We start from the raw sequence: 27,433 nt of genomic DNA on the forward strand, positions 1-27,433 counted from the left end.
TGTCAGGGCTGGGGGGGTGGCTGCAGGGAGCTCTGGCCCAGGGCTCTGAGCATTTTCCAGGGCATTGTTACATCCAGGGATCTGCCCAGATCAGGCTCCAGGAGCACTGACAGCTTGAGAACGTTAAAACTGGAGCTGAGTAAGCCCCAGCACTGCCAGGGCTGGGTAAGAAAAGAGACAGAGGCTGAGAGAGCCCATCACCCATCTTTATTGAGTTCGAGTGGCCAATGAGCAGCATGGAAATGACACCAAGGGCATGTCTGTCTTCATTAGCCTCCCCTCTGGACAGACTCCAGGAATTAAGTACCTTTAAAAAGTTACTTCTAAAAAATAAAGCCATTGAGAGGTTTGCTCCCTTCTGAAAAATACCCAGTAGAGCTTGGAGCTGTGTTTTGTGTGAGGAGGAGCTGCTTTCTCTCTTTGAAGCCAGCTTAAGGATTCACAAAAATAAGAGCAGGTGCCAGTGCAGCACAGGTCCAGTTCTCAGGTCCTGCACCCTCAGCCAGCACAGCCTTGGCTCTGGAACTTTGCTGCCACATGGGAAATCAAAGGAGAAACTGTACATTTTTAAACCAACTCTGCTTAAATAACTGGACACACATGGTCCTTCCTCACCTCTTTTTTACAGTGAGCTTCACCAATGCTTGGTCACAGGTGTCCTGTTCTCACCTCCAGCAGGAGTTCTCTTGCTGCTCCCTTCCCCAGGTCACTGCTCACAGACATCCCACAGGGACCCTACAATTCCTGCTCCAGGAGGATCTGGACCCCAGCTCATGGCACAAAGCTCAGCCTGACCCTGGGCCAAAGACTGGTAGCAAAACAGGGAAGCTGGTTTGGGTGACTTGGCTTTGGGTGAAAGTCCATGAACAGGAGATTTTAAACAAAAACTGTCCCTGCTCCTGCCTCCCCTCCCCAGTTAAGGTTAGTAACGCTGTACATTCCACGTTAGCAGCAAGGAGCTGGTGCCCCTGGTCAGGATTCACAGTAACATCAGGCTGTCGGCACATGGAGTACAATCATCACAGGTTAATAGTCACAACAGGCATGAGCGGATTAAGGACCACGCTAACATGGTTTACTATAGTACCCCTTCTTAAAAAAATAGTTTATTCCTAAACTAAAAACCACTTAGGAACTGGTTTTTGGAGCCCACCAGGCAGAGCCCAGTGCAGCCCCTGAGCCCTGCAGAGTGATGGAGTGTTTTGTACACTGACAGAGAACAGCCAAGACAGCACACGTGTCATGACAGACATTCAGAGGGAGCAATCAGCATAAGGCAAGATTGCTTAAGGGCTTCAGTGCGGGAACAGTTCATGGCAGTGCTTCCTAAGCTGTGTCCGACCCCGGCGCCGGGCTGTCGGAACAGATACATTCTATCATTAGGGAAAAGCTGAATAATCAACTGATATATTCATTGCTTCTAATGCACTAGACAACACCACAGGCTAACAGGCTCAAGCAGAGGTGTTTGCTGACCACTTGCCGAGTGCTGAATGCGTAAGGACAGGTGAGATTCTTCAGAAGAGAGCAAGAACTGCTGTAAACAGTTTGACTCCAACAATCTGTGGGGCTGTAAGGTCAGTGGGGCAGCACCTGGGCCTGCCCAGCCCTGCGCTGCAGGAGCTGCTTGAAAAACCTTTCACCAACTTCTTGACGTTGAAAAGGCCGAGTTTAACCAAAACGACAAAGCTGCCGCGTGCCCAGGGCGCAGCACTCCTGCCCACAGGAACCCTGCCCACAGGAACCCTGCCCGGGGCACTGGGGGCAGGGCTGGGTTAGGATTTGAAGACGTGCACGGCCCGCACGACGTACTGCCGGCAGATGGGGCACTCGCTCATCCTCTTGCCGCACTTGGTGCAGGTGACCATGTGGCCGCACTCCAGCAGCACGCAGTCGATCACGGCGTCCATGCAGATGCGGCACAGGCTGTCGTCGTCCTCGTTCAGCTGCATCCTCTCCCCCTCTGCAAACCAACAGAGAGGGAGGTCACGGCTCTGGGCCCTGCACAGCCAGGGCAGCTCCAGCCCAGCCATGCTCCGTCCCCTCACATGAACTTTTTTAACCCCCAGTATGAATTAATCTATATTCCTCCACAAAGAAGCAAAGAAATAAGAACTAGAAAGCCCCTCCAGTGAACATCCAATATTTGGCTTCATTCTTTAAACTCAAGAAACTGTTCTCAACTCAGAATATAATGACTGCAAAATAACGTGCTGGATTAAAATTCAGAGCATGCTGGTTTTCCGTGTCAGAGCTCACTGCTTGGCAGAACACTTTCCTCAGAAGATTAAACACAATAATAATAAAGCAGACTAAGAAGGAGAAGCCTTAAGTAGGCCATAAAGGTGGCAGAAGTGAACAAAACCTGTCAAGTTTCATTGCATATAGTCACCATCCCCATCATAACTCAACACTCCATCAGATTGTGGCGAAAAAAAGAAACCTTAAGTTTACAGGTTTTTCCCCAAGTTTTGTGTAAGCAAGAATTGGTCTGAGGACAAATTACACAAGTGAAAGACTCCAACTGCTGTGTGGAGCAGAGGGCAGAACAGCAGCCACTGGGCTGCAGCCACAGAACCACCTTATGAAAATGTGGCCTGAGAGCAAAGCCCTTGGACTTCTGTCACTGTAGATTTTAATTCTGCAGTACCAGACCTGAAGTGCCCTGATCTGCACAGCTACACAGCAGCTCTGGCTAATGCCCTGTGAAACCCAGCAAAGCACAGGGAGGTGCCAAGTTCCAGTTCTCTGAGGAACCAGTTCTCAGTTGTGCAATTTTACCTTCACTGTGAAAGCTGAGCTGTCCGAGCTTTGGAAGAAAGTCTCAAAAAACCAGCACAATCCTGGACAGCTTTGTTTAATCACTACAGCCACGTTCAGCTACTCTAGGGGCACCCTGCATTGTTAAAACACATTTTCCAGGTGTTCCAGCAGAGCAGACAGAGGTCAGATACCAAGTTCTTCCACTGGCAGAACCAAACCAGAAACCAGAACCTCAGTAGTCCTAAGAAAGCAGAAATAAAGATAAACCTACGTGTCTTGTGGTTCTCCTCGCTCTCTCTGTACAGTCTGCTCACTTTTTCCACAAGTTCCCATTTTTCACAGCATCCTGAGTAGTTGACAAAATTGCAGGCCAGGATTTCCTTCAGCTGCCGAACACTCATCCCTTCGATGTCCTCCAGACTGGAGATGTCAGACAGGGAGGCCCTGGCTCTCTTCCTGCCCAGCCCTGGGGTCTGAAACACATCAGTTGTGTGGTTTTAACTGCCCTGGCTACTTCAGAGCACTTGAAGCTGCAGCAGCTTGGCTAAAGTTTAATTTTTTTTAAGCCAGTGTGTGCAGACATTCATTGCTAGACACAGCAAACTCTGGAAGAATCAGAGCAAGAGGCCAAACGGTGGCAGAGATATAAAACACTTTATGGTGTCACATGCCAAACATCTATTTTTTGGATATCTCACCTGCTCTTCTGCACTTTCTTCTTCTTCATTATTTACAGATGTTTCAGTTTGTCCCTGTGCACAAAATGAAACTCATCAGGATAAAAACCCATGTTATTCCCTTATAAAACACTTTCCTTCCTTCCAAGGTGATCTCAGGTGACAATGAAGTGACATTTTGAAGTTCCAGTTGCTACTAATCATTCCAGGTTTAAGTCACTTCTGACATTAACTAGCAACCTTTGCTAATTATCTCCAGCTTTCAGGTGCAAGGTACAAAAGGCATTTTTCCTGCCCCTCCAATTGTATCAATTGGTGTTTTATTTTAAATTGATACATAACTATTAAAGAAAATATATAAAATAAAGCAGTGCTATTGCATAAAACACGTTAACCACTGTACCCGTGAAGGTGTTCCACTCCCTGTGCTCCCCCTTCTGCTGGCAACTTCTCCTGGGTTGGACATGGACACAGAGGTGGAGAAGGGATGGGTGAAGAAGGCTGAGCTCTGTGACCGTGCCGGGCGCAGGCTGCCAGCGTCCGTGTCCTGCTCTGTCCCCAGGCCATGGTGGCACAGCACCAGCTCCACCAGGTCCTCCTTCTCCCTGCAGGTGTCCGTGGGGATGTTCCTGAGGATCAGGTACTGCCGCAGATCCTTCACTTTCAGTCTCATGAGCTGAGGCCGCTGGAAGGCCGTTTCTTGCAGCAGGTGACAGGTGGAACATCTTCTGAGATTCTCTTGTAGGACTGAACAAACTGAGCAAAAATCCTTTTTGCAGTCACAACACACGTGCTGAGGGGAAAGGAGGGAACCATTCAGCTCTGGCTTCTCCAGGCTACAGCATTTCCTATTAGCTCTTCCACTGGCAGTTGGGACAGACATAATTTTTAAGATTTAAACACAGACAACTGCCCTGTCAGTTTTGCAAGTGTTCCAAGGGAGTCCCTCACTCTTCTGGCAGTACTGAAGCTGATTTGAGGTTTCAGTGAAAAATATTATGAATAAACTAATAAAGTACTCAAGTTGTAGTTTAGACGACAAACAAAACTAAAACCAATTTTATGGTCTGTTAAAATACTTCTGAATATACTGTCACTGCTCCTTTTGTGTGTGTAAAACAACAGTAAAACCCCAAACTTTAGAGATCCTCCTGCTTCCTCAACTGATTGCAAGAAGTCAAAGTCTCTTCACATGTGATGAATCACATGGGAGGGAAATACTCCCAAAGCCCAGATGTCACTTCTGAAGAGAGCTTTGTTCAAAGGACTCACAATACACAAAAGCTGGAATAGGCAAGGCTGTCAGCTCCCAGCTGCTGTGAGCAAACCCAAACTCCTCAAGGTTTTCAGGATTATAAATTAATATTGGCTTCAGAAATGTCTCCACACAACGCTTCATTCAATGAAGCCTTGCCATGTGAACGGGACACATAAAGGGAAAACAACACAGAAACTGAGGGAAGAGGCTTCATCTGAAAGAGCTGCAGAGGATTAGGTCACTGAGGGGGCAAAAATAACAATCCCAGACAGTTGTGATACACAGAAATAATAAAATAATCTCAGTTTTATTTATCTGCATTAACCCACCAACCTGCCTCCCAAAGAAGGAAGAGGCTGCGGGAGCACAACAGCCTTGAGCAGAACTAAAGCTGGTCAGGAAACAACCAGAACTGCATGAGAACTTCCAGAAAGAAACTCTAATACTGTTTTGTGAGTTTTTAACTTTTCCATCACCCAGTTTGTTCAGTACTCAGCCACTGTTTGGAGCCATCTTCAAAGCCTTATTGGCTTTTTGTTCAAGATTCTGAAGGTAACACATTTATCTTACAAATCAGAGCCCACTAATTTCCAGGCCAGCCCAGATCCAACGTGTTGCTGACTAATGAACATCAGACTTACTAACTCCTAATCGTGGTGACAATAATTTCTTGTGACCTCAGAATAAAGCACTTCCTCCCTTCCTGAAGTTTGTATCTGCCTCGGGTTTCTGAGAAAACACTCATCTCCCAGTATGCCACACATGAGTTCAGAGGTGTAAAACTCCAATGCAATAGGAAATGTACTCACTTTTTTCCTGAAAACTGAGAAGGAAAGTCCACAGGCCTTGCAGACGATGTTGGTGCTGGCTGCAGCAGGAGCTGGGTATGCTGAGAAGCCCGTGCTTGGTGTGAACCTGAAGGGGCCAGCACCTCCCCCAAAGCCAGCCTGCTGGCCACGCACTGCCCCCGTGCCCATGACTTCATTCAGCAAGCCGCAGCAGGAAGCCCACATGGAAGTAGCTCCCGCCTGAAAACATCACAGAGCAGATGCACAAGATCAGGATCTGGAAGCCCCCACCAGATGGGAGCTGCTGCTGAGGAGCTGCTTCACTCCATCTGTCACCAGCCCAGGAGCATGGGGTGCCAATCCCAGAGCCAGGGATCCCGGCACGCTCGGGCTGTGCCAGAGCAGCTCCAGACCAGCTGAAATCCAGAGTGGGAAAGGTTTGCCCTGGCAGGACAGGGAGCCCCCAGTGGGAAAGGTTTGCCCTGGCAGGAGAGGGAGCTCACACTCCCCACTCCTCTGCTGGAGAATCCCCACAGACAGAGGCAGCAGTTTGAGCAGTGATGCAACAGCAGAGCAAGGAAGGAGTGGCTGACAGCCCATTGCAGGTGAGGGGCAAACCCCCAACGGGGACAGGCAGAAACAGCAGAAAACTTCTCATGATTAATGCACAACTGTCCCTGCAGGATCTGCTCCAGAGCTCACCGAGCTCTGCATGACTCACAACAAAACTCTCTCTAAAATAACATTCCTGGCTTTCAAACTTGAAGATAATTACAGTCTGGTTTCACTGAGAAGGAAACACTTTTCAAGATCTCCTTGAACCTCCCTGCTTTGTTGCTTTACAGACTGTCTAACAGTTAAAATAAATCTAAATAAACTTACTTTCTACTGATTGTATTTCAGTTTTAAGTCACATAATCTTAAAGCAGTGGAAATTCTGAACACATAAACAAAGTGCTACTTTTTATCCCTGGAAGCCTTAGGCACTTGATTCCCTATCAAAAGCTCATATTCTACTAAAAGGTGGAATTTGGAATCCAAGCTGGGCAGGTCACAAGTTTAATCACTGTCAGGTGGCCCCCTGAGACCTGCTAGAAAAAACACGAGGGGCAAACAGAATCACATCAGGTTCTCCCTGAAAGGAAACTGAGCAGTACAACTTCCTTTAAACACAATTATTTTTTCCTACTTTTTTCTTTAACAGCTGTTCTCTTTTTCGAATAATTGCTTTTGAGACTTTTAAATCTTGCTGTAAAACCCCAACCAACCAGAAGACACACTTCAGCTCTGTAACGTGGTGCTTTAATTCCTGGTGTAACTACACTAATTTCTAGATGAAGCTGCACATTTGCCCTGAACTGAACACAATCCTCTTACATTTGTGGGAACTTAATGCCAGAATAATGGGGATGGGCCAGAACGTCTCCTTTCAAACCACAGAGCACAAAAGGTGAGAACAGGAGCTTCAGTTACAACATCAAATATACATTCTAATTAAATTCCTCTCATCTGTTAAACCCACTCATCATTATGGGTATTTCAAGAGCAGAATCCACCCTGGTGAAGCAAGAACCCTCTGTGCCCTGGGCACCCCAGGAGAGCTTCCTCAGCTTCCTGCAGGGTATGAGCTCCAGCAGCCCTTCCCTGACCTCCAGGGAGCTCACACTGCTCACTCCAGCCTGGAGCTCCCATCCCAGCCCCAAACTAAAGCTTGTTTTATACTTCTCCATTGTAAGCACTGTGGAAATGCATTAATATTAATTTTCCCTGGGCAAAACATTATTATCCTGGTTTATTAGGCAAGAGGAATTAACTTTCCAGAAATACATCCTGAAAACCAGTGACAGTCCAGCAGAGCTCTGAGTTTAAAACTTGGAACTTCTGAAAAATACCTCCTCTCATCATAAGGGAAAGCTGTAACACAACCATTCCTCTCATTCATCACCTCTTCTTCAAAACTGAGGAGCTTATTATGTATCTAAAACATTTTAAAGCAACCACATATAAAGAACAGAAAAATAAAATAACGAACCAAAAGGATCTGTCAGAATTCAACTTCTATTTTACACAACTCAGGGGGTCACAGCAGCAGCATCAGGACACACAATGACCAAAAGGACATGAGACATCTGATACCACAACCCTGGCCTGAGTTTAACACCTGCTTCTTGGACTTATTTAATTCCAGAGCCTGTAACAACTGTTCAGACATCACTGTCAACACCAAACATATATATATATTTTTAGGAACTTTTTGTTACTCATTTTGGACACACTGAAGTTGTTGGTATCAAACAAAAAATCTCTTTATCTTGCTGCCAACCACCCACTTAAGGTGAAAGGCAGGGCTGCGTGGGCAATAATTTCCTTAACCCACGTCACCTGTGGATTCCTTCTGTGCCCTCAGGTCATTAACTGATAATTGAATTACGGTGTCTAGACTCTCCATATTGCTCTGCAGAAGAAATGGCACCGTGCAGAAAAGCACCAACACAACACACAAATTAAACACGCTAAAAAAAAATCCCTCCCTTGAGAAATGATCAAAACATTCCCAATTTTTGCACCAAAACCATCAGTCTGCACTTGGACAAGCTGCCATCGGTATCGTCCCTCTCCATACCTTATGTGCATCTCATAGGAGCAAAATCCTGCGTTCAACTTCTCTGCTGTTCTTTTCAGCTTTAAGGGTGTTTAGTTACCTGGAGGGATTTCACCTGCTGCTCCTGACACACCTGTGCAACCTGGGTGTGCTACCAAAGCCTCAGAACGACACGAGAACGATGGGAGGGATTTATTTTTAATCATTTTAACTGAAACTTCCTCTTTACACCCACCTTTGGACCGAGCAGAGCTTTTCCGGGACGGCCCAACAGCCCCGGGCGCGACGCGGCGCCTCCGGGGAGGGACCGGGGCTCCGGGAGCCGCCGCTGAGCCCCTCACGGGCCCGGCCCGGGCCCTGCCCGGCCGCTGACTCAGCGCGGGCCCCTCGGCCCGGCCTCCGGCCCGCGCTCCCCTCACAGCGGGCCGGGACAGCGGCCGCGGCCTGAGGCGAGCCGGGAGGGGCGGCCCGGCCCGGACATCCCGCCGGGCTCCCGGCCCCGTTACCCTCCCCGCTTCGCCCCCTCCTCCTCCGTCCCTTGCTGGCAGAGGCAGAGGCGCTGTCCCGGCCGGCCGCTCCCCTCACCTTCACGGGCCCCCCTCACCTTCATGGCCGCTCCCGCCGCTCCAGCGCCGCGCCGCCCCCGCCCCCGACCCCGCCGGGCCGCCGCTCGGAGGGCGGGCCCTGCCGCCGCGCCGCACGCCATTGGCTGCCGCGCCACCGCGCCGCGCGCCTATTGGCTGCTGCGCCCCGACGGCGAGCGGGAGCGACCAATGGGAGCAGAGGACACGGCGGGGCCGAGGGGGCGCGGAAATGCCCCGAGCGGGGCCGGGACACGCGGGGGCACCGAGGGTGGCACTGATGGGACCCGAGGGTGGCACCGAGGGTGGCACTGATGGAGCACCGAGGATGACGCTGATGGGACCCGAGGCCGTGGGAGCTGTGTGCAGCACGGGAGACTGAGAGGGGATCTCATCCATCCGTACCAACACCTCCAAGGGGTGCCAGGAGGATGGTGGCAGGCTCTTTTTGGTGGTGCCCAGTGACAGGATGAAGAGGAATGGCCATAAATGAAAACACAGAAGTTTCACCTTGCCATGAGGAAGAGCTGTTTTCCATGGAGGGTGGCAGAGCACGGGAGCTGCCCAGGCAGGCCGTGGATTGTCCCTCTGTGGAGCCCTCCAGTGCCACCCCTGCCATGGCAGGGACACTCCCACCGTCCCAGGCTGTTCCAGGCCTTGTCCTGCCCTTGGGCACTGCCAGGGATCAGGGGCCAGCCACAGCTGCTCTGGGCACCTATGCCAGGGCCTGCCCACCTGTGAGTAAAGAATTTCCCCCTAACACCAAAACCAAATCCACCCTCTTTCCGTTTTATTCTACCAAACCCTTTGGTGAGAACCATTAAAACTTGACAAAAGATTTATTCTTTAAAAATCCACTTCCAGTGAGCTCCTAGATGCCATTATTATTTTCTCTAGGCTGTGAGTGGGATATATATATATATATATATAAAATAATAATCCAAGATTGCAAGAACTGAAAGCTTTTAACCAGAAGATCACATTAAAGAAAACCCAGCAGTACAAACCTGACCAAGGCTTCAGGAGAGCTTTATGTAAGAGCACAGAGGGCCAAGAACCAGGCAGGGCTTTGCCAAAAAGAGGAACAGACAAAAGTGGCTGAAAATAAACACAGAGCACAAACCAAATTTACCCCTACAAAGGGCTGGATGCAATCTGCTAATTTCTGCAGGAAGGATCTATTTTTGGAGCAAATGAGATACAAGAAGTGGGTAAAAAAAGAGAAAAAAAAAGGTGTGTAATTGCCATGTGAATGCACAGTCCTGGCACCTTCAGGAGTAAGAGCAGATAGTGCACACAGCCCAACTTCTGGATTTGCCCTGACACCACATTTTAATTCAAAATCAGGTCACCTTTTTTCAGAAATGCTTATGCTCCTTGACAAGCTTTAAATATGCTCTGAACTTGTACACATGACTTAATAAAAAAGTAATTTTTTTCCCCAATAATAGCTTGCCATTTTAGTCAAAGTGACAGAAAAAATAGAAAAGCCTTGTGAATACAACGTTGGAGTTTGCAATGGCACATTCCTCACATTTCTCATGCAAGGGACTGCTTTAAGACACCTTAAAAATAGCAGTACAGCTTGGTTTTTAAGAAGTTCTAAATCATCTAAACTCTCTCAACTCAGTGTCACCCTTGCAGTACCAAGTTATACACATATTTTTGTTAATAATATCACATTAAAACATGAGAACTCCCCATGCAGTCGCTGCAATGGGGTAAAAGCTGTCCCAAACCAAGCAGAACCCAACATTTTCCCTTTTCCTCTGTTAAGGATTTGCTAACAAGAAATCCTCCCAAACACAGATGTTTCAGGGAGTAACGTGGGCCTGACAGAGCTGAGATCTGGTGACAGTGCTGGCAGCTGCACTTGCCACTCCTGCCTTCACTTGGGCAGATCTGGATGAATCATGTCCTCAACTTGTGACTGGAGATGACTTTTCCTGCAGCAGCGTGCCCAGACTGAAACCACAGCGAGGCTTTGAACTGTGCCAGCTCCTCCGTGGGTGAAAAGGAGCATTTCAAGAGGTTCTATTAATAAAAGCTTTGCCCTCACTGAGCCTCCAGGACTGTGCCAAAGCAGCATTAAAAGATTTAAATCTATTACTGAGAGATGTCCCATTTCCTTCTGCCACCAAATAACAAGTGACAATGAGCTCTGTAATTCCCCAAGGTTTTACACAGCAGCAGAGCCAGAGGGAGGGAAGGGATTCTTCCCAGGAATATTCATTTGGTTTTAATTTAACCATCTGCAACATTTAATTGTAAAGTTAAAAAGACAAATTTAATTGCTGGGCTTTATCTGGGGATTCCAGGTTGGATATTAATGGCTGTGGGAAGGATCAGGGAATCACAGAACTGGAATGGTTTGGGTTGGAAGGGACCCTAAAGATCATTTATTTCCAATCCCCTACCATTGGCAGGGACACCTTCCCCTATCCTAGATTACTCCAAGCTCTGGCCCTGGACACTTCCAGGGATCCAGGGGCAGCCACAGCTGCTCTGGGCACCCTGTGCCAGGGCCTGCCCACCCTCACAGGGAGGAATTTCTCCCCAGAATCCCATCCAACCCTGCCTCTGCCAGTGGGATCCATTCCCTGTGTCCTGTCACTCCAGGCCCTTGTGAACAGTCTCTCTCCATCTTTCTTGTTGGCCCCTTCAGGCACTGCAAGGCCACAATGAGGTCACCCCAAAAGTTCTGCACAGCCCCAGTTCTCTCAGCCTTTCCTCACAGGATGCTCCATCCCTCAGATCACCCTGCTGCCCCCTCTGGCCTCGCTGTTGGGCTCAGCCTATTTCAGGTGAGATAAAAGATGACTTTTTCAACTGGGTTATCTAATCCTGGATTTAATACAACCAAATTCAGCTCTCACTGCTGGGTTTCAGGCATGATTGCTGATTTAAATATCCTTTAAAAGTGCATTCTAAATGTTCTCCCTGCACCACGCACTGAAGGATTGTCAGCAGAGCATTGCACAGAAACATCAGAACCAGATGTTTGTCATTTCCTCTTCCCTCCCAGCCCTTGCACAGCCCGGCCTTTATCTCATCCCCTCCCTGCCCTGCCACGCCACCAGCTCCGCGTTTCCGCCCAGGCCACCGGGCTTTACTTTCAGGAAATGTCAGCAAATTGACCTTTAAAAGATAATAGCTGCTGTCACTGCCTGGCATGTGTGCTCAGACACAGCTCAATGAGTTCATTGAGGGCGAGGAAACGATCATTAATTATGCCAGAAGCAGCAGCAAGCTACAATGTTAAGTTTCTTAAATGCAAATGTATCCTAGAAAATTACCCCCCGCTTGATTTGCCTCCTCCTCCTCCTCTCACCACCCCCAGGCATGAATCAGGAGCAGCGCAATGGAAACCCCCAGGGACATGCAGATGTATAATAATATTGAGTTTTGTTTTGCTCTCACTTACAAAAATGAGAACTATTATAATAATTGGAGTATTTTCTTTGGGAATATGATGCCTTAATGAAGTACTTTAACAAGTTATTGAGAAAATAAAAACTTACATGTGGAAACATCTTTATGGCATCACAATTAACTTGCAGGAAATCCAGAGGGGAGTGAATTCACTCTGTGGTCTTCTCTGTAACGTAGAAATGCTTGTGTCAGAGACAATGTATGAGATAGGTGGGTTCATCTAAATTTTACTGTATAAAAGATGTAACTTTTTACCCCTTGGGCTGCTTGATTTGTGGAAACCTCCACCTTGCAGCCTGTGCAGAATAAACACCATCTCCTTTTAAAACCAGACTCCGTCTGTTTAGAGAGCTCCCAAAATCAGTAACACCACCAAGCCACTGCCCGTGGTCACCTGTGCCTCCCCTGGTACAGCTCTGTTAGTCACAGGATCGTTAAATTAGAAAAGAATTCCAAGATCATCGAGTCCAGCCTGTGACCAATCACCAAACCCCATTGCAAAGAGCCGTGTTGGCTCGGTTTTTGGACACTTCCAGGCACGATGACTCCACCACTTCCCTGGTCAGGCCCTTCCAATGCTTCACCACTCTTTCAGTGAAGAAATCTGTCCTGATGTCAGCCCTGCCCCTGCCCTGGCCCAGCCTGGGGCCGTTCCCTCTGCTCCTGTCCCTGTTCCCTGGAGCACAGCCCGACCCCCGGCTGTCCCCTCCTGGCAGGAGTTGTGCAGAGCCAAACGCCCCTCTGAGCCTCCTTTTCTCCAGGCTGAACCCCTTCCCAGCTCCCTCAGCCCCTCCTGGGGCTCCAGCCCCTTCCCAGCTCCGTTCCCTGCCCCGGACCCGCTCCAGCCCCTCAGGGTCCTGCTCGGCGTGAGGGGCCCAGAACTGACCCTGGGGTTTGCGGTGCCTCAGCAGTGCCAGCACCCAGAGAAAGTGTCTGTTCCCTTATCTAGCAGATAACTCGTCAGGGCCGCAGCGGCCCAAGTGCAGCCCATCCCCTCGCTGTCCGCAGCCGCGGCCTGGCTGCCATGCAGGGCAGCGCGGGGGAGCAGCCCCGCCACAGCGCGGACCCTTCTCTCCCCGGAACGTCTCTCTCGCGCCCGGCCCGTCGCGGCGGCCCCGCTATGGCGGCGCACACCCCCTCCTCCGATTGGCTTCGGCGCTGAGCGCGCGCCGGCGGCGGGGCCGGCGATTGGCCGGCGGGGCGGGGGCGCGCGCGGTTTCCCGGGCGACGGGCGGGCCCCGGCGCCGCCATGGCGAGCGTGCACGAGAGCCTGTACTTCAACCCGATGCTGACGAACGGCGTCGTGCACGCGAACGTGTTCGGCGTCCGCGACTGGGTCACCCCGCACAAGATGGCCCTGCTGGTGCTGCTCAGCGAGCTGGGCCGCGCCGGCCCGCAGCTCGGCCTGCTCGAGCGCCGCCGCCTCAACCGCTTGCTGCTGCCGCTGCTGCAGGTCGGGGCCGGGGCTGGGGCTGGGCCGGGGGGAAGGGCGGCCCCGGTGTGTCGCGGCCTGTCGCGACATGTCGCTGTCCTCCGCAGGGTCCCGATATGGCGCTGTCGCGGCTGCGCAAGGCCATCGAGGAGTGCTGCCCGCACCTGGCCGGCTCCGTCCACATCAGGTGCGGGACGAGGGATCCCCTGCGCTGTTCGTGTCCGCGGCAGCGCGGGAAGGTGCCCTGAAAGCTGCAAATGTCAGGCTCTAAAAGCACCGTTTGGGCCAAAACTCTACTTGGACAAGTTTCATACTTGTCATAACTAAGTTCTGAAAGGCACCAACATCGAAGTCATCAGATTGAAAGTTTCTGTGGGACAGAAGATCTGTTGTCACATCAAATAACTCACTAAACAGCAAACTCACATTTCCAAAAATGCAAGCAGTACAAAAATTTAAAAATTTTGAAAAAAAATTCAAAATTGTAAAATTTTTAAAATTCCAAAATAAAAAGAAAATAAAGAGTTCCCATTTGTTTTACGAACAACCATCTCATTTAATTATTCTCTTAATAAAGACCTATTTAAAAAGAAAAACATGCCCAAACATTATTATTATTATTATTATTATTATTAGGCTTACCACTATTTATTATGATCTTATTTATCTCAGTATGAAACCTCCTGGGATCCAAAAAATTAGTTATCACTTATTTGTGTTTACTCATTTATGCAGGAAGCTGGGGAATATTTTATTTGATGTCTATATTAATGCCCTAAAACATGTAATTTTCCCCCTGTTGTCTGTATTAATACCCTAAGAAAATGACATTTTCTTCCCCTGTTTAGGTTAAAACTTATGGCAGAAGGAGAACTGAAAGACATGGAACAATTTTTTGATGATCTTTCAGATTCATTCTCAGGGACAGAGCCAGAAGTTCATAAAACAAGTGTTGTAGGTAAATAATTGTTATCAATAATATTTAAGTAATAATTGTTATCCATATTTTTGTTGTGATATCTGTCATGGATGTGATTCCCTCAGGACACAGCTTTGTTTTTCTGGGGAGGTGTCAAATTGCTGAATGTAATTTTTCTCTTGCTCAAATGTTGCCTATGAACTGATAGTTTTGCACATTGTGAGGTTGTTACTGATTTTAACAATTTATCATTTATCTTCAGTGAGATTTGCAGGGTGATTTACACCCTGCAACACTGAGTTGTATCATCGAGACGAGACTCAGTAATTTCTGTTTAATTTCTCATTGATTTCTGTTTCATGAGGAGCTGAATGATGTTTTTGAAGCTGCTGGCCATGGATTTGTCTCCTGTGTGCAGCAGCAGCTGCCAGCCCTGCTCACAGCAGGAATTTCCCTCTCCAGGTCTGTTCCTGCGCCACATGATCCTGGCATACAACAAACTTTCCTTCAGCCAGGTCTACAAACTTTACACAGCACTCCAGCAGTACTTCCAGAAGGATGAGAAAAAGGATGGAGCTGATGAGAATGAGATGGAGCTGACAAATCCAGAGGAGCTGGATGGGAAAATGGAGAAAGAAGAACTTGATGGGCCTTTAAGGTGATCAATTCGTGTTAAAGCCTTTTAAACCTTTTAAGAAAATGAATCTTTGATTTGTTTAAAGTCTCCTGCAGCCGAGCTGAGCTTTGTGGCCGCTCGTTTCCTTGGTGCCACCGTGTGGTGACATTTGTCAGTGGCTCGGGAAGGTGGCACTGCCCCATCCTCATCCTCCCCTGGGGAAGCACAGCCCAAAGGCAGCTGCTGCCCACAATTTCCCTCTGCTGGGTGACTCCTCTGGTTGTCACGTGCTAAAATTGTTGGAGAGGTCACTTCTGCTGCCAGCAAGGAAAGATTGCTCAATAAGATGTTAAGTTGGTTTTGTTTTGCTTTTCACTGTTCTCCAAATAAAAGAACTTGTGTCTATTTACCTCAAAAAGGAGAAGCAAATTCTGAGAGTTTTCACCTGCTGAAGAGATGCTCCATTGTAAGAATAACCCTGAAAGTATTTGTGTGTCCATGTATTTAAAATGTACTTTGCAAAGTGTATTTGTGTAAACTTGTGCAGGAGTTGTGAGTCAGACAGCAGCTTTTGGGGTCTGGCTGTGTGCTGGGCTTGCTGGCTTTCCACAGAGTAAATGTCTTGCAGAACAGCTGCTTGCAGCTGTTCCAGCTGTGATGGATGTGGCCAAAGTGCCAATTAATCTCCTTGGGATTCTCTTCAGAAGACAGAGAAAACAGAGCAGAGCCATTTGAATATGTCAGCTCCAAATCTTCTCTCTGCTGTATTTCTTTAGGGTTTTTTAGGGTGTATTTAGGGTAATGTTGCTCTCAGCTACAGTCTCTGCAGGTTGAAGCTAAACTGTGTGAAATAATTTGGATTGCTGACTTTGATAGAGTAGGTTTTGTTCTTTATTAAGTTTTCACAGTGTTCCTTCATGCTTTGAGCTGTAATATCTCACAAAACTTTCTAAAGCAGAAGTGTGGGGTGTGTGATGCAATGTGTTTCTGTGTTGTCTCTCCTTGCCCCTGTTTCTAACTGGAGTGTTTCCTACCAGGGAAGAAGAGATAGCCTGCAGTGGGCCTCTTTCCCAGAAACAAGCAGAGTATTTTCTTTCTCAGCAGGTATGTTACTTCTCATTAAAGTGGAGGAAATGTTCCATAACACAAATTTCACCTTGAATTTTACCCACAGTGTCAGCTGAGATGTTTGCTCTGCTCTGGTAGAGGCTTGTTGATATCCTGCTTGTTGTTGCTCAGTGTGAGCACTTGGGGCTATGAGTGTTTCATCCAGACATGTCACCATATGCTGATATTTGGTTCTCAGAAGGTCCTTCTGCTCTGCTTGCCTCACATTTCTGTGAAATGTGCAGTTTTGTTGGTTATTCCAGCTGGTAAATAAAAAAGGGAACAGAAATACACACGGACACAAATGTCAGTAATTCAATAGTCAGTAGTGCTAATTTTAGTAACTACATTTTTGTGATTTTTTTTATTAATTGAACTGCTTGCCAAAGCAAACTGGATTTATCAATTTGTTTTCCTGAGGTTTTTTTTTTGTATGAGAAGATATATTCAATTCCAGTGACCAATGTGTGGCAATAGTTCTTCAGAGAGAAACTTAACCAAAATTCTTTAAATGCCTTTAAACAGTCCTTTGAATAAGGTTTTATTTGACTTGGTCTCTGTGATCTCTGGAAATTGAACACTGTAATGTAATATAGAACTGCCACTGTCATAATAGACAGAGCTGCCACAAAATCTACTTTAATGTCCTCTCCAAGCAGATAACAACCTGACAATCCTGCACCACAATATATTTTTATAACCCTCCTTATGGAGTTACATTTCTTACTTGTACTGTTCAAATTTTATTCCAGGCTTCTTTGCTAAAGAATGATGAGACAAAGGCTCTTGCTCCAGCATCCTTACAAAAGGAATTGAACAACTTGTTAAAATTTAATCCAGACTTTGCTGAAGCAGTAAGTATCTTTTTCTTCATCCAGAATGGTTGTAAAAGGATTTCTTATCTCAAGGATAGGATTATTTGGAAGTAATTTATTCTCTATTGAAACATAAGTAGATGATTAAACTGTGAGCAAGCTGCATGTAAATGTTTAGTAATTCAGACTAAAACTCCTGAAGGTACAGAAACCTTAATTAAGCAAAGTATTCCCCTTCATACACAGATATAAACCTCTTAATTTTGGTGGGACTGAGTGCATTCTTGTTCAACTAAATCTAAAACTTATATAATTTGCCCACATTTTCCTAAGTAATTTCAGGCCTCATTCTCCTGTAGTTTAAAAATCATTACTAAGTGCAATATCTGTTAATTTTGCTGGTAGTTGTTCACTTTGCTTCTGGTCCTTAATAGCAATTTATACTGAAAGCCACAGACAGTTTGTGCTGAGGGGCCAGACCTGTGGTGTGAGCTCTTGCTTTGTCCGTCAACAGCTTCTTCTTGAGCAGCTTCCAAAGTTCAGCTCCTTCCTGTCTTGTTTTCTACCTCTGCCTCCCAGCAGCCCTGGGCTGAGCAGACAAGATTTTCCTTGCTGCTGTTTGGAAGGGTATCCTTGAAAGGGCTGCCATAGTCCCTGCCTGGACATCTGAGCATAAAGGATTATCCTGGCCAGGTCTCAATGCCAAAGAGAAAATACATAATTTTAACATCTCCTTTCTATCTGCACAGCATTTGGAAGCAGTGCTGGTGTTTCTTAGTATCTTCCTGAGTGCAGATGTTGTGGGAGTCCTGCCTTCATTCCCACTCTCAGATAAATACAGAAATTCCATTTCTGCAGAGATCGCAGACTCTCTGGGATATTTCTGACAGCCAGATCTTGTAATCTTCGCCATTTGGCAGATCCTGTTAGGGCAAACAGCCAGTATTGTCCAAGAAATTATCCAGTTTTATCCAGAAATTCTACCTAGGTAGTATCAGTATTGCAACTTCTGATCAGTATTTCACAGTTACACAGAAACACCTAGTAATTACAAACAAAACCTCTGGTTTAGTATCTGTACAATTAAAGCTGATCTTGTTTCTCATTTCCAGCATTATTTAAGCTACTTAAACAGCCTCAGGGTGCAGGATGTCTTCAGTTCCACACACAGCCTCCTGCACTACTTCGACCGGCTGATCCTCACGGGGGCGGAGAGCAAAAGCAACGGGGACGAGGGCTACGGGCGGAGCCTGCGCTACGCCGCGCTCAACCTGGCGGCGCTGCACTGCCGCTTCGGCCACTAGTAGGGAACTCCCTGACCCGGGGCATCGCAGGGGGCTGACAGACCTCCCCTTCCTTCTAAAAACCCCTGCAGGGGCTTTCTCTCACTTGACAGCAGCTGTGGTTGGGTTGGGATCTTCTTGCGATCTTGGTTTGTTTGGGTTTGTTTTTGTTTTGATGTTTATTCGGTTTCCATAATAACTGAGCCATCTAAGAGTTGACATTTGTCTGTGTCCTGGGTATTTTAAGTGTTCAATTGCATTTCCATGACCTCAGAAGGGTCCGTGGGCATGAATGCCTGTTTTCATCCATATTTTCAGGAAAGTGTGGTTGGTTTTCTGCAAGTCAACACAAAGCTGATGATCTGGCAAAAGAATAATGAAACCAAAAAAGCCATCCGAGCTTTTAAAATTTCAAATGCCACATGGGTTGGGGTTTATTTTGTTGATAAAGCTGGCCTACCCATCTTCATTTATGGTTTCCATTTATTGATTGCTGCCTGGAGGCATGATGTGAAAGGACTGGAGAGGGGAAGGACACTGCAAAGTTGAGAGTAACAATTTCTACACAGGCAGATTCTAAATGTTGCCCCTGTTCAAACAATAACTTGGCACCGTGGCCTGTACAGGGTTTGAAAGGCCATGTAGGGGTTACAGCTGCATTTTGGTTTGCAGATGCTGTCAGACTTTCTGTCCTGAAAACCAGAATGCACTGCTGAGTGCTGGGAGGAGAACACAGGCTGTTAAATCAGGGTTCTGAGTGCATTATGCATAATTCAGATCAATATTCCTCTGGATCAGGATGCTGTATCTTAAGCACTGCAGGAATAGTAATTGTTCTCCCTCTGTCTGTCTGTCTGCTCATAGCCAGCAGGCTGAACTGGCCCTTCAGGAAGCCATCAGGATTGCCCAGGAGTCCAACGACCACGTGTGCCTGCAGCACTGCCTGGTAAGAGCTCTGTTCAAATGGGCCTTGAGCTGTTCTGCTCAGGGAGCTGCTGCAGAGCTCCTCTCACAGCAGCATTTCCCCCAGAGCATCTGACTGCCCAGCAGTGGGGTGGCATCACTCCTGGCACACAGGGCAACAAACTGCAGGATCATGGGATGCTTTGTTGCAGCTCAGGGTTAATTCCTTAAGCAGGAATTGTTATCCCAGTGGAGAGCTCAGTAGTAAGCTCAAAGTTGAGTCTTAGATGTTGTAAAAAGAAGAAGTATTTCAGAAGATTCCTCCTTCCTGTCTGTTGAATTCTCAGAGCCACCTTTAGAGCAAGCAAAGTGCAAGGGAAGGTCTTGGATTTCTCTCTATTTTTTCCCTGTAATTAACATTATAATGAGTTTACATCAGTGGTATCAGACTCCTGAGGTGCTGCATTCCACAGTTCCCTGTATTTTTGTGCATCACTGAACCTCCATCGTTGGCTGGTGCCACACCAGCATCCCCAGCCTAGATGCACTTCTGATATGTTTTGCTGTGCAGCATTTAGTAGAAGTTTCCTTAGAATCAATCCTCAAGTGGTTTGCATTTCCAGTGAGTTTTTGTGCATTCTGTAACAGCAAGCCAAGTTAAAAGTGCTGCAGCCATCAGTTATTTGCAATGAGATTTTGATCTTTTTCCTTGCTAGAGTTGGTTGTACATCCTGGAGCAGAAGATATTTGACAGCTGTGTTCTGCTGGAGCACTCTGTGAACAAGTCCTTACATTTTGGATTGCCAGTGAGTCCATTTCATCAATCCTTAACTTTATTCTAGGACAAACCCATGTGGCAATGGGCATGTGTGTGATCAGAGTTTGGGGTTTTGTGGCTTCCCTGTTCAAAATACGGGACTGGATTTAAACGAACATGTTTTACCACTCCAAAATCTAGCTGTTTCTATGACTTTTATGCTTCATATTAACAAGGCAGAGTTCACTTGCTTTAATGCCAGAGCATTATTGCAAGGCTCACTGGTTTTCCTTCTAACTTGCTTGATTTTCAGGCAGAAAATCTCTCCGTGGCTACTGGCCCAGGCACATTTTGCCACAATCTGGTGCTCAGGGGGGGTTCTTAGGGCTCCACCTTCCCTGAAGCTCAGTGCTGATGCCTCTGGCAGGGCTTTGAACACATGTTTACTTGTACAGCTCTCTGAAATCTTGCAGGGCAGCCCTCCCCTTTGATAGATCTGTTGTCTGTTAATGTTTAGTTCTGTCTTCCCCAAATCCACAATTCCTTTGTTAAGAAAATTGTTCTAAAATGGACTAAAACTGCTGAGAGATGGGAGCAGACATGGTCTCTGTGGAGAAGGGAAGGGAAGCCAAGTCTCTGTTTTTACAGCAGTTCTGGAGAAATCCAGGTACTGCTCCTGTCCTCCTCCATAAGATTTCTGTGTGGGGGAGTGGAAATTACCTTTCACATCCAACAAAATGACATTCACATATGTGTGGGTGTGCATAAGTGAGTATTTAAAGAAATGCCTGGAGCAGTGTTCCTTTGTCTGTGCTGTCTTTTTGGGATTCTTTTTTAGTGGTTTAGAACTCTGCTCCTGTGTAATTTGCAAGCCTGGGGTACTCTGTTGTCTTCCATCACTGGAGGTATGTTTTTTTTCCTTCTTCCCAGTATCTTGCTTCCTTGGGAATACAGTCCTTGGTTCAGCAAAGAGCTTTTGCAGGAAAGGCTGCCAACAAACTAATGGATGCCTTAAAAGATTCTGATCTGTTGCATTGGAAGCACAGCCTGTCAGAGCTCATAGACATCAGCATAGCACAGAAAACAGCCATTTGGAGATTGTACGGCCGCAGGTATTTGCTTTGTTTGGAACTCCTGGATTAGCTGCTGCACTTGTTAGCACATAATGCTTTTATACAGGTGTAACAAGTGACTGTGTCTCTCCAGTGCACTAAAATAAAGCAATCAGACTGTGATTCAGTACAAGCTGAGTGCAATTATTTCCATTCTCTTGTGTTCCTTTAAAACTCATACTGAAGAAGAGATAGAGTTTCCATTTAGTAGTGGTAAATAGATCATAAATTGTTCCTGTGCCCCCACTTTCAGCATCTCTGTGCTTTGGCTGTGTGCAGCTTTCAGTCTGTAGTACTTGCTGTGCCTGCACAGTGCAGAGTCTCTGGACAGCAGTTATTTTACAAGTTTTCCTTCTCCCCAGGCCCCTGGCTTAACCAATATAGACTATTGTCATATCAAGACCATAGATTAAAAATGGTTGTTGTTTGCGGCTTGAAAACTAACAGATATTTCTCTTGCACAAGCACCATGGCACTTCAGCAAGCCCAGACCTTGCTGAGCATGAACAGTCTGGAAGCTGTGAACGTGGGCGTTCAGCAGAACAACACCGAGTCCTTTGCCGTGGTGTTGTGTCACCTGGCAGAGCTGCACGCCGAGCAGGTGAGCTCCAGGGCCGCTTGCACCAAGTGCCATTTGCTGAGGGGACCTGTGGGTGGTGCTGACAGAGGGTGCAAGACTTGACTTGTGGTTTTTTCCGCCTTTAATGCCCGCTCTGGGGGCAGAGACAATGCAGGGTGTTTGCTTGGCAAATCCCTTCCCCGAGGGTTGTGCTGAAAGGGAGGGGAGCAGGGTGCATTAATCAGTGTCCTTCTGTGTTCCAGGGGTACTTTGCAGCTGCTTCTGAAATACTGAAACACCTAAAGGAGAGATTCCCTCCCAACAGTCAGCATGCACAGGTAGAATACTTGCATTCAGCCTGTAAGTTATGTAACTATTGTACAGTAGGATCTGAATCCCACTGCTCCTGAATTCTCCTCTGGATGCCATGGGCTGTACATTTTCTCATTTCCCTTGGCTTGTCCTCATGGGAAGCTGTGCAGCAGCAGCTTTTTTACAAAAGCATGGAAAAGCTGCCTGTGTTGTTTTCAGACTGGTGGGACATTTCTCAATCTCCTAAGATGAAGCTGTTCAAGTAGAAATTTCATTAAGAGAGGAATATACATCTGCTTCATGAGCACATAGAGCAATTAAGTGCTCTGCATTGATTTGAAGCTTCAAAGTTCTCTTTAATTAGTGCTGCTTATTTTGATATATTACAATCCAGAAATAACTGAGATAATAGGCTAATAACCTGATTTTTGTGTGACTCTGGGAAACATTGCCACAGGAGTCTGTAAGATAGTATTTACATTGAAGTGGTTGAGATCCCATTAGATATAGTGTGAGTCTTCTCTTTTCACTACAGAACAAGTCTACTTGTCTACAAGTCTGAAATCATTAGTAATGATTTAAAAGAGCCTTTTCACATAAAATGCAGTCAAGTAGGTGAGCTTCAATATTGAAACATTAATCCAGACCTGAGCATTTCTGTTGAGGACAGTAATTCAGTAAATCCAATAATTGGACAGTGGAGTTAGTGTGTCTGGAGATAAATACCCCTGGGGGAAAATAAAAAGTAAATTCTAATTTGGGATTAGAAAATGAGCAGGCACAACTTCTAAAGCTTGTTTCTGGATGTTCCTTGTTTAGCTTTGGATGCTGTTTGATCAGAAAATACAGTTTGAGCGAGCCATGAACGACGGCAGATACCACGTAGCAGATTCTCTTGTAGCAGGAATTACAGCACTTAATAGCATTGAAGGTGTATACAGGTAAGAAATCGTGGGTCTTCCTGCACTTGCAGGTTTGTTCCATGCAGATAATGAAACACTTAGCACAATGATCACTGGCAGTCACGTGCTTACTTTTTTTTCCGTTTCCAGAACTAGTTAAGGTCATGTTATCTAACCTCTAGGGCTATTCCCTTAGAGCATGTCCTGCAATAATAATTTGTAGTTGTTTCTCTGGGCATTTAAAGAACTGGAATAGCTGAAGTTGGTGTTATTCCAGGGCTGTGAATCTGTCGTGGTAAGGTCTTCAAAATCTGCTATACTCAAACCTGAGCACAAAGCAGATTTTTATGTCAAATAGCTGGGGAGGGAGCTCAGGCCTTGAGTGAATTCCTCTGTGGCCTGGTTTCTACATCTCCAAAATGGAACAATGTGATTTTTTTTTCACTCACCTTAATGGGGTCTTGTTCCTAAATGAGAATGACATGTTAAAAATAGTTACAGTTAAAACTTGGTATTTGGTGAATATGAAAACCAAGGTAGTGTTCAAAGAATTTCTCATCGGTTTTCAAAGGCAGAACACCTAAAAGCAGCCAGTGTCAGTCAGCCAGAAGAGCAGTATTCAAGCTGTGGGACCTGATGCTTGTCCTTCTGGAATTGGACCGATCATTAATTCCCTGATCTTTAAATACTCTGCTCAGTCTCTGGTTCAGGGCGTTTGTACCCATCCCCTGCTGCTGTGCATTTGGTCCTGACTTCCCTGCTCTCCATTTTCCTGTTGCTCCATATCCTTGTTAGCTCAGGCCAATTTTAGCTGCTTTACCTCATACCTGTTTTTCTCACAGATAATTACTTATGCTGTCTAGCTTGCATGTCCTCCCACTTCTGCTGCCTGTTTGGCCTTTGGTTTTGGCAATCCCTGGTTTCTATCTAAAGCTGTTTTATGAGTTTGATCCTTTCTGCCTGGGAGTTGTCCAGTTGGCACCAGGGAGATCTGTTTTTCCTCCTGTCTGTGTGTGCAGCATGTGTACACTTTGTCAGGCTGCCAGTCTGCAGTTACAAGAAACACAGGTCACAAAATAGAGACCTGTTTTACTGTGTTCTGAAGAGCAGAATTCTATACAAAGTACAAAAATACAGTGATGTTTTCTTTCTACCACAACAGAAAAGCCATTGTATTGAAAGCCCAAAATCAAATGTCAGAGGCACACAAACTTCTGCAGAAATTGTTGGTCCACTGCCAGAAAATCAAGAACACCGAGATGGTGATTAGGTAAGAATGTTTCATTTGCAGAGTATTAAAGCCACTTTGCAGTGATTAGAATCAGCCATTTCAATTTGTCTGTGTTCAGACTTCACTAGTCTTCAGATTACCTGCTGTGATTCTGAGATTACAGAGTCATTTCAATTATTAATCACAGTATGGAGGAATCCTCAAAATATTGTGTCATTTAAACCTAGTTATTAATATGTAAACTAAAAGGTGGTAAAGTTCCATGACGGTTCATGGAAGAAGGAAATGCTGCATCTAAAATAAATAGGAAATGGGTGTGTGTGTGTGTGTAGTTTTACCTTGGTGTAAATCTTGAGAGAGCTATTTATCTTTAAATAAAGATATTATATCTTATATCTTATATATTATTAATCTTATTTAATCTTTTTTATGCCTGTGGCATCTCCTCTTAAGGGTATAATTGAAATGTATTGTATATGCAGCAGTGTAATTCGTAATAAAACCAATCCCACTGTGGATGGAATAATTCCCTGGGAACAAGTGGACATTTTTCACACAGAGTGAAGGTTTGTAAGTGCTGCTCCCTGTTTGTCAGGGTGCTGCTGTGCATGGCAGAGCTGTACTGGAGGTCCTCGTGCCACACCATCGCGCTGCCCGTGCTGCTGCAGGCTCTGGCCCTGGCTCGCGAGTACAGCCTGCAGTACTTGGCCTCTGAAACCGTGCTCAACTTGGCTTTCTCCCAGGTAGGGCTGATTTGTGTTTTCACAGGGCTGCAGGGCAACATTTATTCTGGGGATCTGGATGCTGTTTTTACTCTTGTGAGATTTAAGAACACAACCTTGTTGGAATTAAATTATTGATTGTGAAGAAGCAAACTCTGAATGTAAAAGCTTTCGAGGAAGTTAATAAAGGTTGAATTTCATGTGTATCACTAAAATGTATAGTTATTGTATATAATTAAGTAGCATAAATTTCCCCTGTCTTGATGTCTTCAGTTATCTTTTTATGCTGGTATTTTGGCTTTCTAGCAGCACAGGTTGGCTTGTATATTAAAAATAATGCTGATAATGAGTTCAGTTATGTTGTTTATTCTGAGAGGCGTGGCTGTCAGCACTGACTGAGTGGAGAAGCCTTTCCCAATCATTTCAGAGAGCAGCTCATTTCTACTAACAAGTTTTGATTTAAAAGAAGATTGTTGGCAAAAAGTTGAAAAAAAAAAAATTGTGTGTTACATCATGTTATTAGAAACAGACATGGCTTGTGTTGGTGTTCCCTGAAGAAGCTGCTCCTATCAGTGGATTCCAGTGTGAGACTGACAAGTATTTCTCTTTCAGCTGATCCTTGGCATTCCCGAACAAGCCCTGAATATCCTGCACATGGCAATAGAACCTGTCTTGGCCCACGGAGCTGTCCTGGACAAAGGCTGTGCCATGTTCTTGGTGGCCAAATGTCAGGTGGCTTCTGCAGCTTCCTACACTCCACAAAAGAAGATTGAAGGTAGTGTGAAGAGTAATTCTCTCTGACATTGCTCAGAAGTGCAAACCAGTGTCTGTACTGGAGTCCTGCTACACCAGAGTGTCTTACCTGGTTATTGTATACAAATTTCATTTGGAATTAGTTGTTGCACTGATGTTTATAATGGAACATTGTTTATCTGCATACTTTCACAGACATATTTTGCAGCAAAAGCTGAATAATAGAAACTAGCTGAGAGACCACGTTGCTAAGACACAAATGGTTTTGAAAAGCTGAGGAATTTGTAATTGGCCTCCTTAGACTTGAGCTGCCTTGGAGTTGTTACTGTGATATTTTCTTAAATATGAATGTCCCCCTTTTTCCCACAGCTTTGGAATCTGCTATCTTGAATCTAAACGAAGCCAAGGCTTACTTTGCCAAAGTGGACTGCAAAGAGCAGCTCAGAGACGTTCTCTACTTCCAAGCCCGGCTGTTCCACACCCTCGGCAGGACCCAGGAAAGGAACAAATGTGCCATGTTGTTCCGTCAGCTGCACCAGGAGCTGCCAGCACACGGTGTCCCCTTGATCAATGCCTTCAAATGATGCATTTAAAGATGAGATTTGTTTGTTTTCTTTTTTTACGAGCATCTTTTTATTGTATTCAGTCATCCGGGTTTCAGAATAACTGTGAATAAATCATGGTCTGCTCTTGAACAAATTTGTGTTTTGTAACACAAATGTCATTTTCCACCCATTTCACTTTTATTCTCTGCTTAAAACTAAGAAATTAGCGGGAAAAAAGAGAAAAGGCCCTCTTGACTGTGTTGTAAACACACTGAGGGGAGCAGTGCAGTCACGAAGTAGTGTTCTGTTCTTAGGAGTGACATTTCCCAAATCCATGCAGGCTTTATGAACACAGGGGTACAAAAAATAGTGGAAAATGTAGGCAAAGCTCCTTTGTGCTCTTTTTAAGTGGTATGGAAGGAGGAGTCTAATTTAAAAAGTGTCCTTGCTTTTAACCTGTCTGCAGTTGCTGTTTACGCTGCAGAAACAGATGGTGCTGGCAGAAAGGGAAAAAACAGGGTTCAGTCAGAAAGGTGTAACAGTGCAAAGTCCTGGCACTGTTGTTTCATGTGTCCTTGTGCTGGGGGGATGAGGAGGGTGAGGAGTGGGTGGGAAACAGCCCCAGCTCAGCTGAGATGTTTTTCTTGGGTGTGTTCTCCCCTCAGCACTGTGTGTCATTCACCTGGTCTGCTTTTATGGGTGAATAGATGGAGATCACAACTGACTGAAGTATCTGGAGGGGCCAAGAAATCTCCAAGAAATCTGGAGAGGGACTTTGGACAAGGGCCTGGAGTGACAGGACATGGGGAATGGCTTCCCACTGGCAGAGGGCAGGGTTGGATGGGGTATTGGAGAGAAATTCTCCCCTGTGAGGGTGGGGAGGGAGGCCCTGGCACAGGGTGCCCAGAGCAGCTGTGGCTGTCTCATCCCTGGAAGTGTCCAAGGCCCAATTGGACAGGGCTTGGAGTAACCCGGGATAGTGGAAGGTGTCCCTGCCCATGAGTGGACTTTGAGATCCCTTCTATCCCAAACAATTCTGTAACTGAGTATGTGATGTGCTGGCATTGACTGCCAGCAATGAGATCCTAATTTTGGAATAAAATTTCATTTAGACTGTAGTGTGCAGTTTGAGGGCAGATGGGATTGCACTCCTGTGAGTGTAAACCTTTGGTGGGTGCCACTCACCTGGTGACTGTAGGAAAGTTGAGCATCATTAAAGCCCCGGAGCTACCCTGCTTGGAAGCAGCAGATTTAACTGTGGTATTGCCACACCATACCTAAACCTGGTTCTGCTGGAGCTGGGCCAGGTAAGGAGGAAGAGAGAAGCACTAAGGTGTGGTTGAGACAAGGATGGTCTGGTGTTA

General features: G+C 46.2%; 2 protein-coding genes across 6 annotated transcripts; one reads left to right on the forward strand and one right to left on the reverse strand.

Moving 5' to 3' along the window:
- Nucleotides 1–192: 192 nt before the first annotated feature.
- RNF34 (ring finger protein 34) lies at nt 193–12,197 on the reverse strand. 5 transcript variants are annotated; one of them, XM_030958593.1, is made up of 6 exons: nt 12,191–12,197; nt 5,508–5,726; nt 3,844–4,233; nt 3,462–3,515; nt 3,035–3,236; nt 193–1,963 (listed from the first exon to the last, which is right to left on the reverse strand). In XM_030958593.1, exons 2-6 carry the CDS (start codon nt 5,709–5,711, stop codon nt 1,776–1,778), a joined length of 1,038 nt encoding a protein of 345 aa, XP_030814453.1. In that variant the 5' UTR covers nt 5,712–5,726; nt 12,191–12,197; the 3' UTR covers nt 193–1,775. The 5 variants fall into 5 exon arrangements, with proteins under 5 accessions (XP_030814453.1, XP_030814451.1, XP_030814452.1 ...); XM_030958591.1 differs by lacking the exon at nt 12,191–12,197 and adding an exon at nt 8,693–8,747; XM_030958592.1 differs by lacking the exon at nt 12,191–12,197 and adding an exon at nt 8,674–8,723.
- A 1,112-nt stretch (nt 12,198–13,309) lies between these two features.
- ANAPC5 (anaphase promoting complex subunit 5) lies at nt 13,310–26,223 on the forward strand. The gene is made up of 17 exons (XM_030958720.1): nt 13,310–13,554; nt 13,641–13,720; nt 14,382–14,491; nt 14,915–15,110; nt 16,106–16,172; nt 16,928–17,029; nt 18,103–18,293; nt 19,138–19,219; nt 19,893–19,982; nt 20,864–21,045; nt 21,511–21,646; nt 21,868–21,942; nt 22,736–22,857; nt 23,981–24,088; nt 24,645–24,792; nt 25,384–25,546; nt 25,894–26,223. The coding sequence occupies exons 1-17, from the start codon at nt 13,351–13,353 to the stop codon at nt 26,106–26,108; spliced, it is 2,271 nt and encodes a 756-aa protein (XP_030814580.1). The 5' UTR covers nt 13,310–13,350; the 3' UTR covers nt 26,109–26,223.
- Nucleotides 26,224–27,433: the final 1,210 nt, after the last annotated feature.

This window comes from Camarhynchus parvulus, chromosome 15 (genome assembly GCF_901933205.1).
Source record: "Camarhynchus parvulus chromosome 15, STF_HiC, whole genome shotgun sequence".
NCBI classification, from domain to species: Eukaryota; Metazoa; Chordata; class Aves; order Passeriformes; family Thraupidae; genus Camarhynchus; species Camarhynchus parvulus.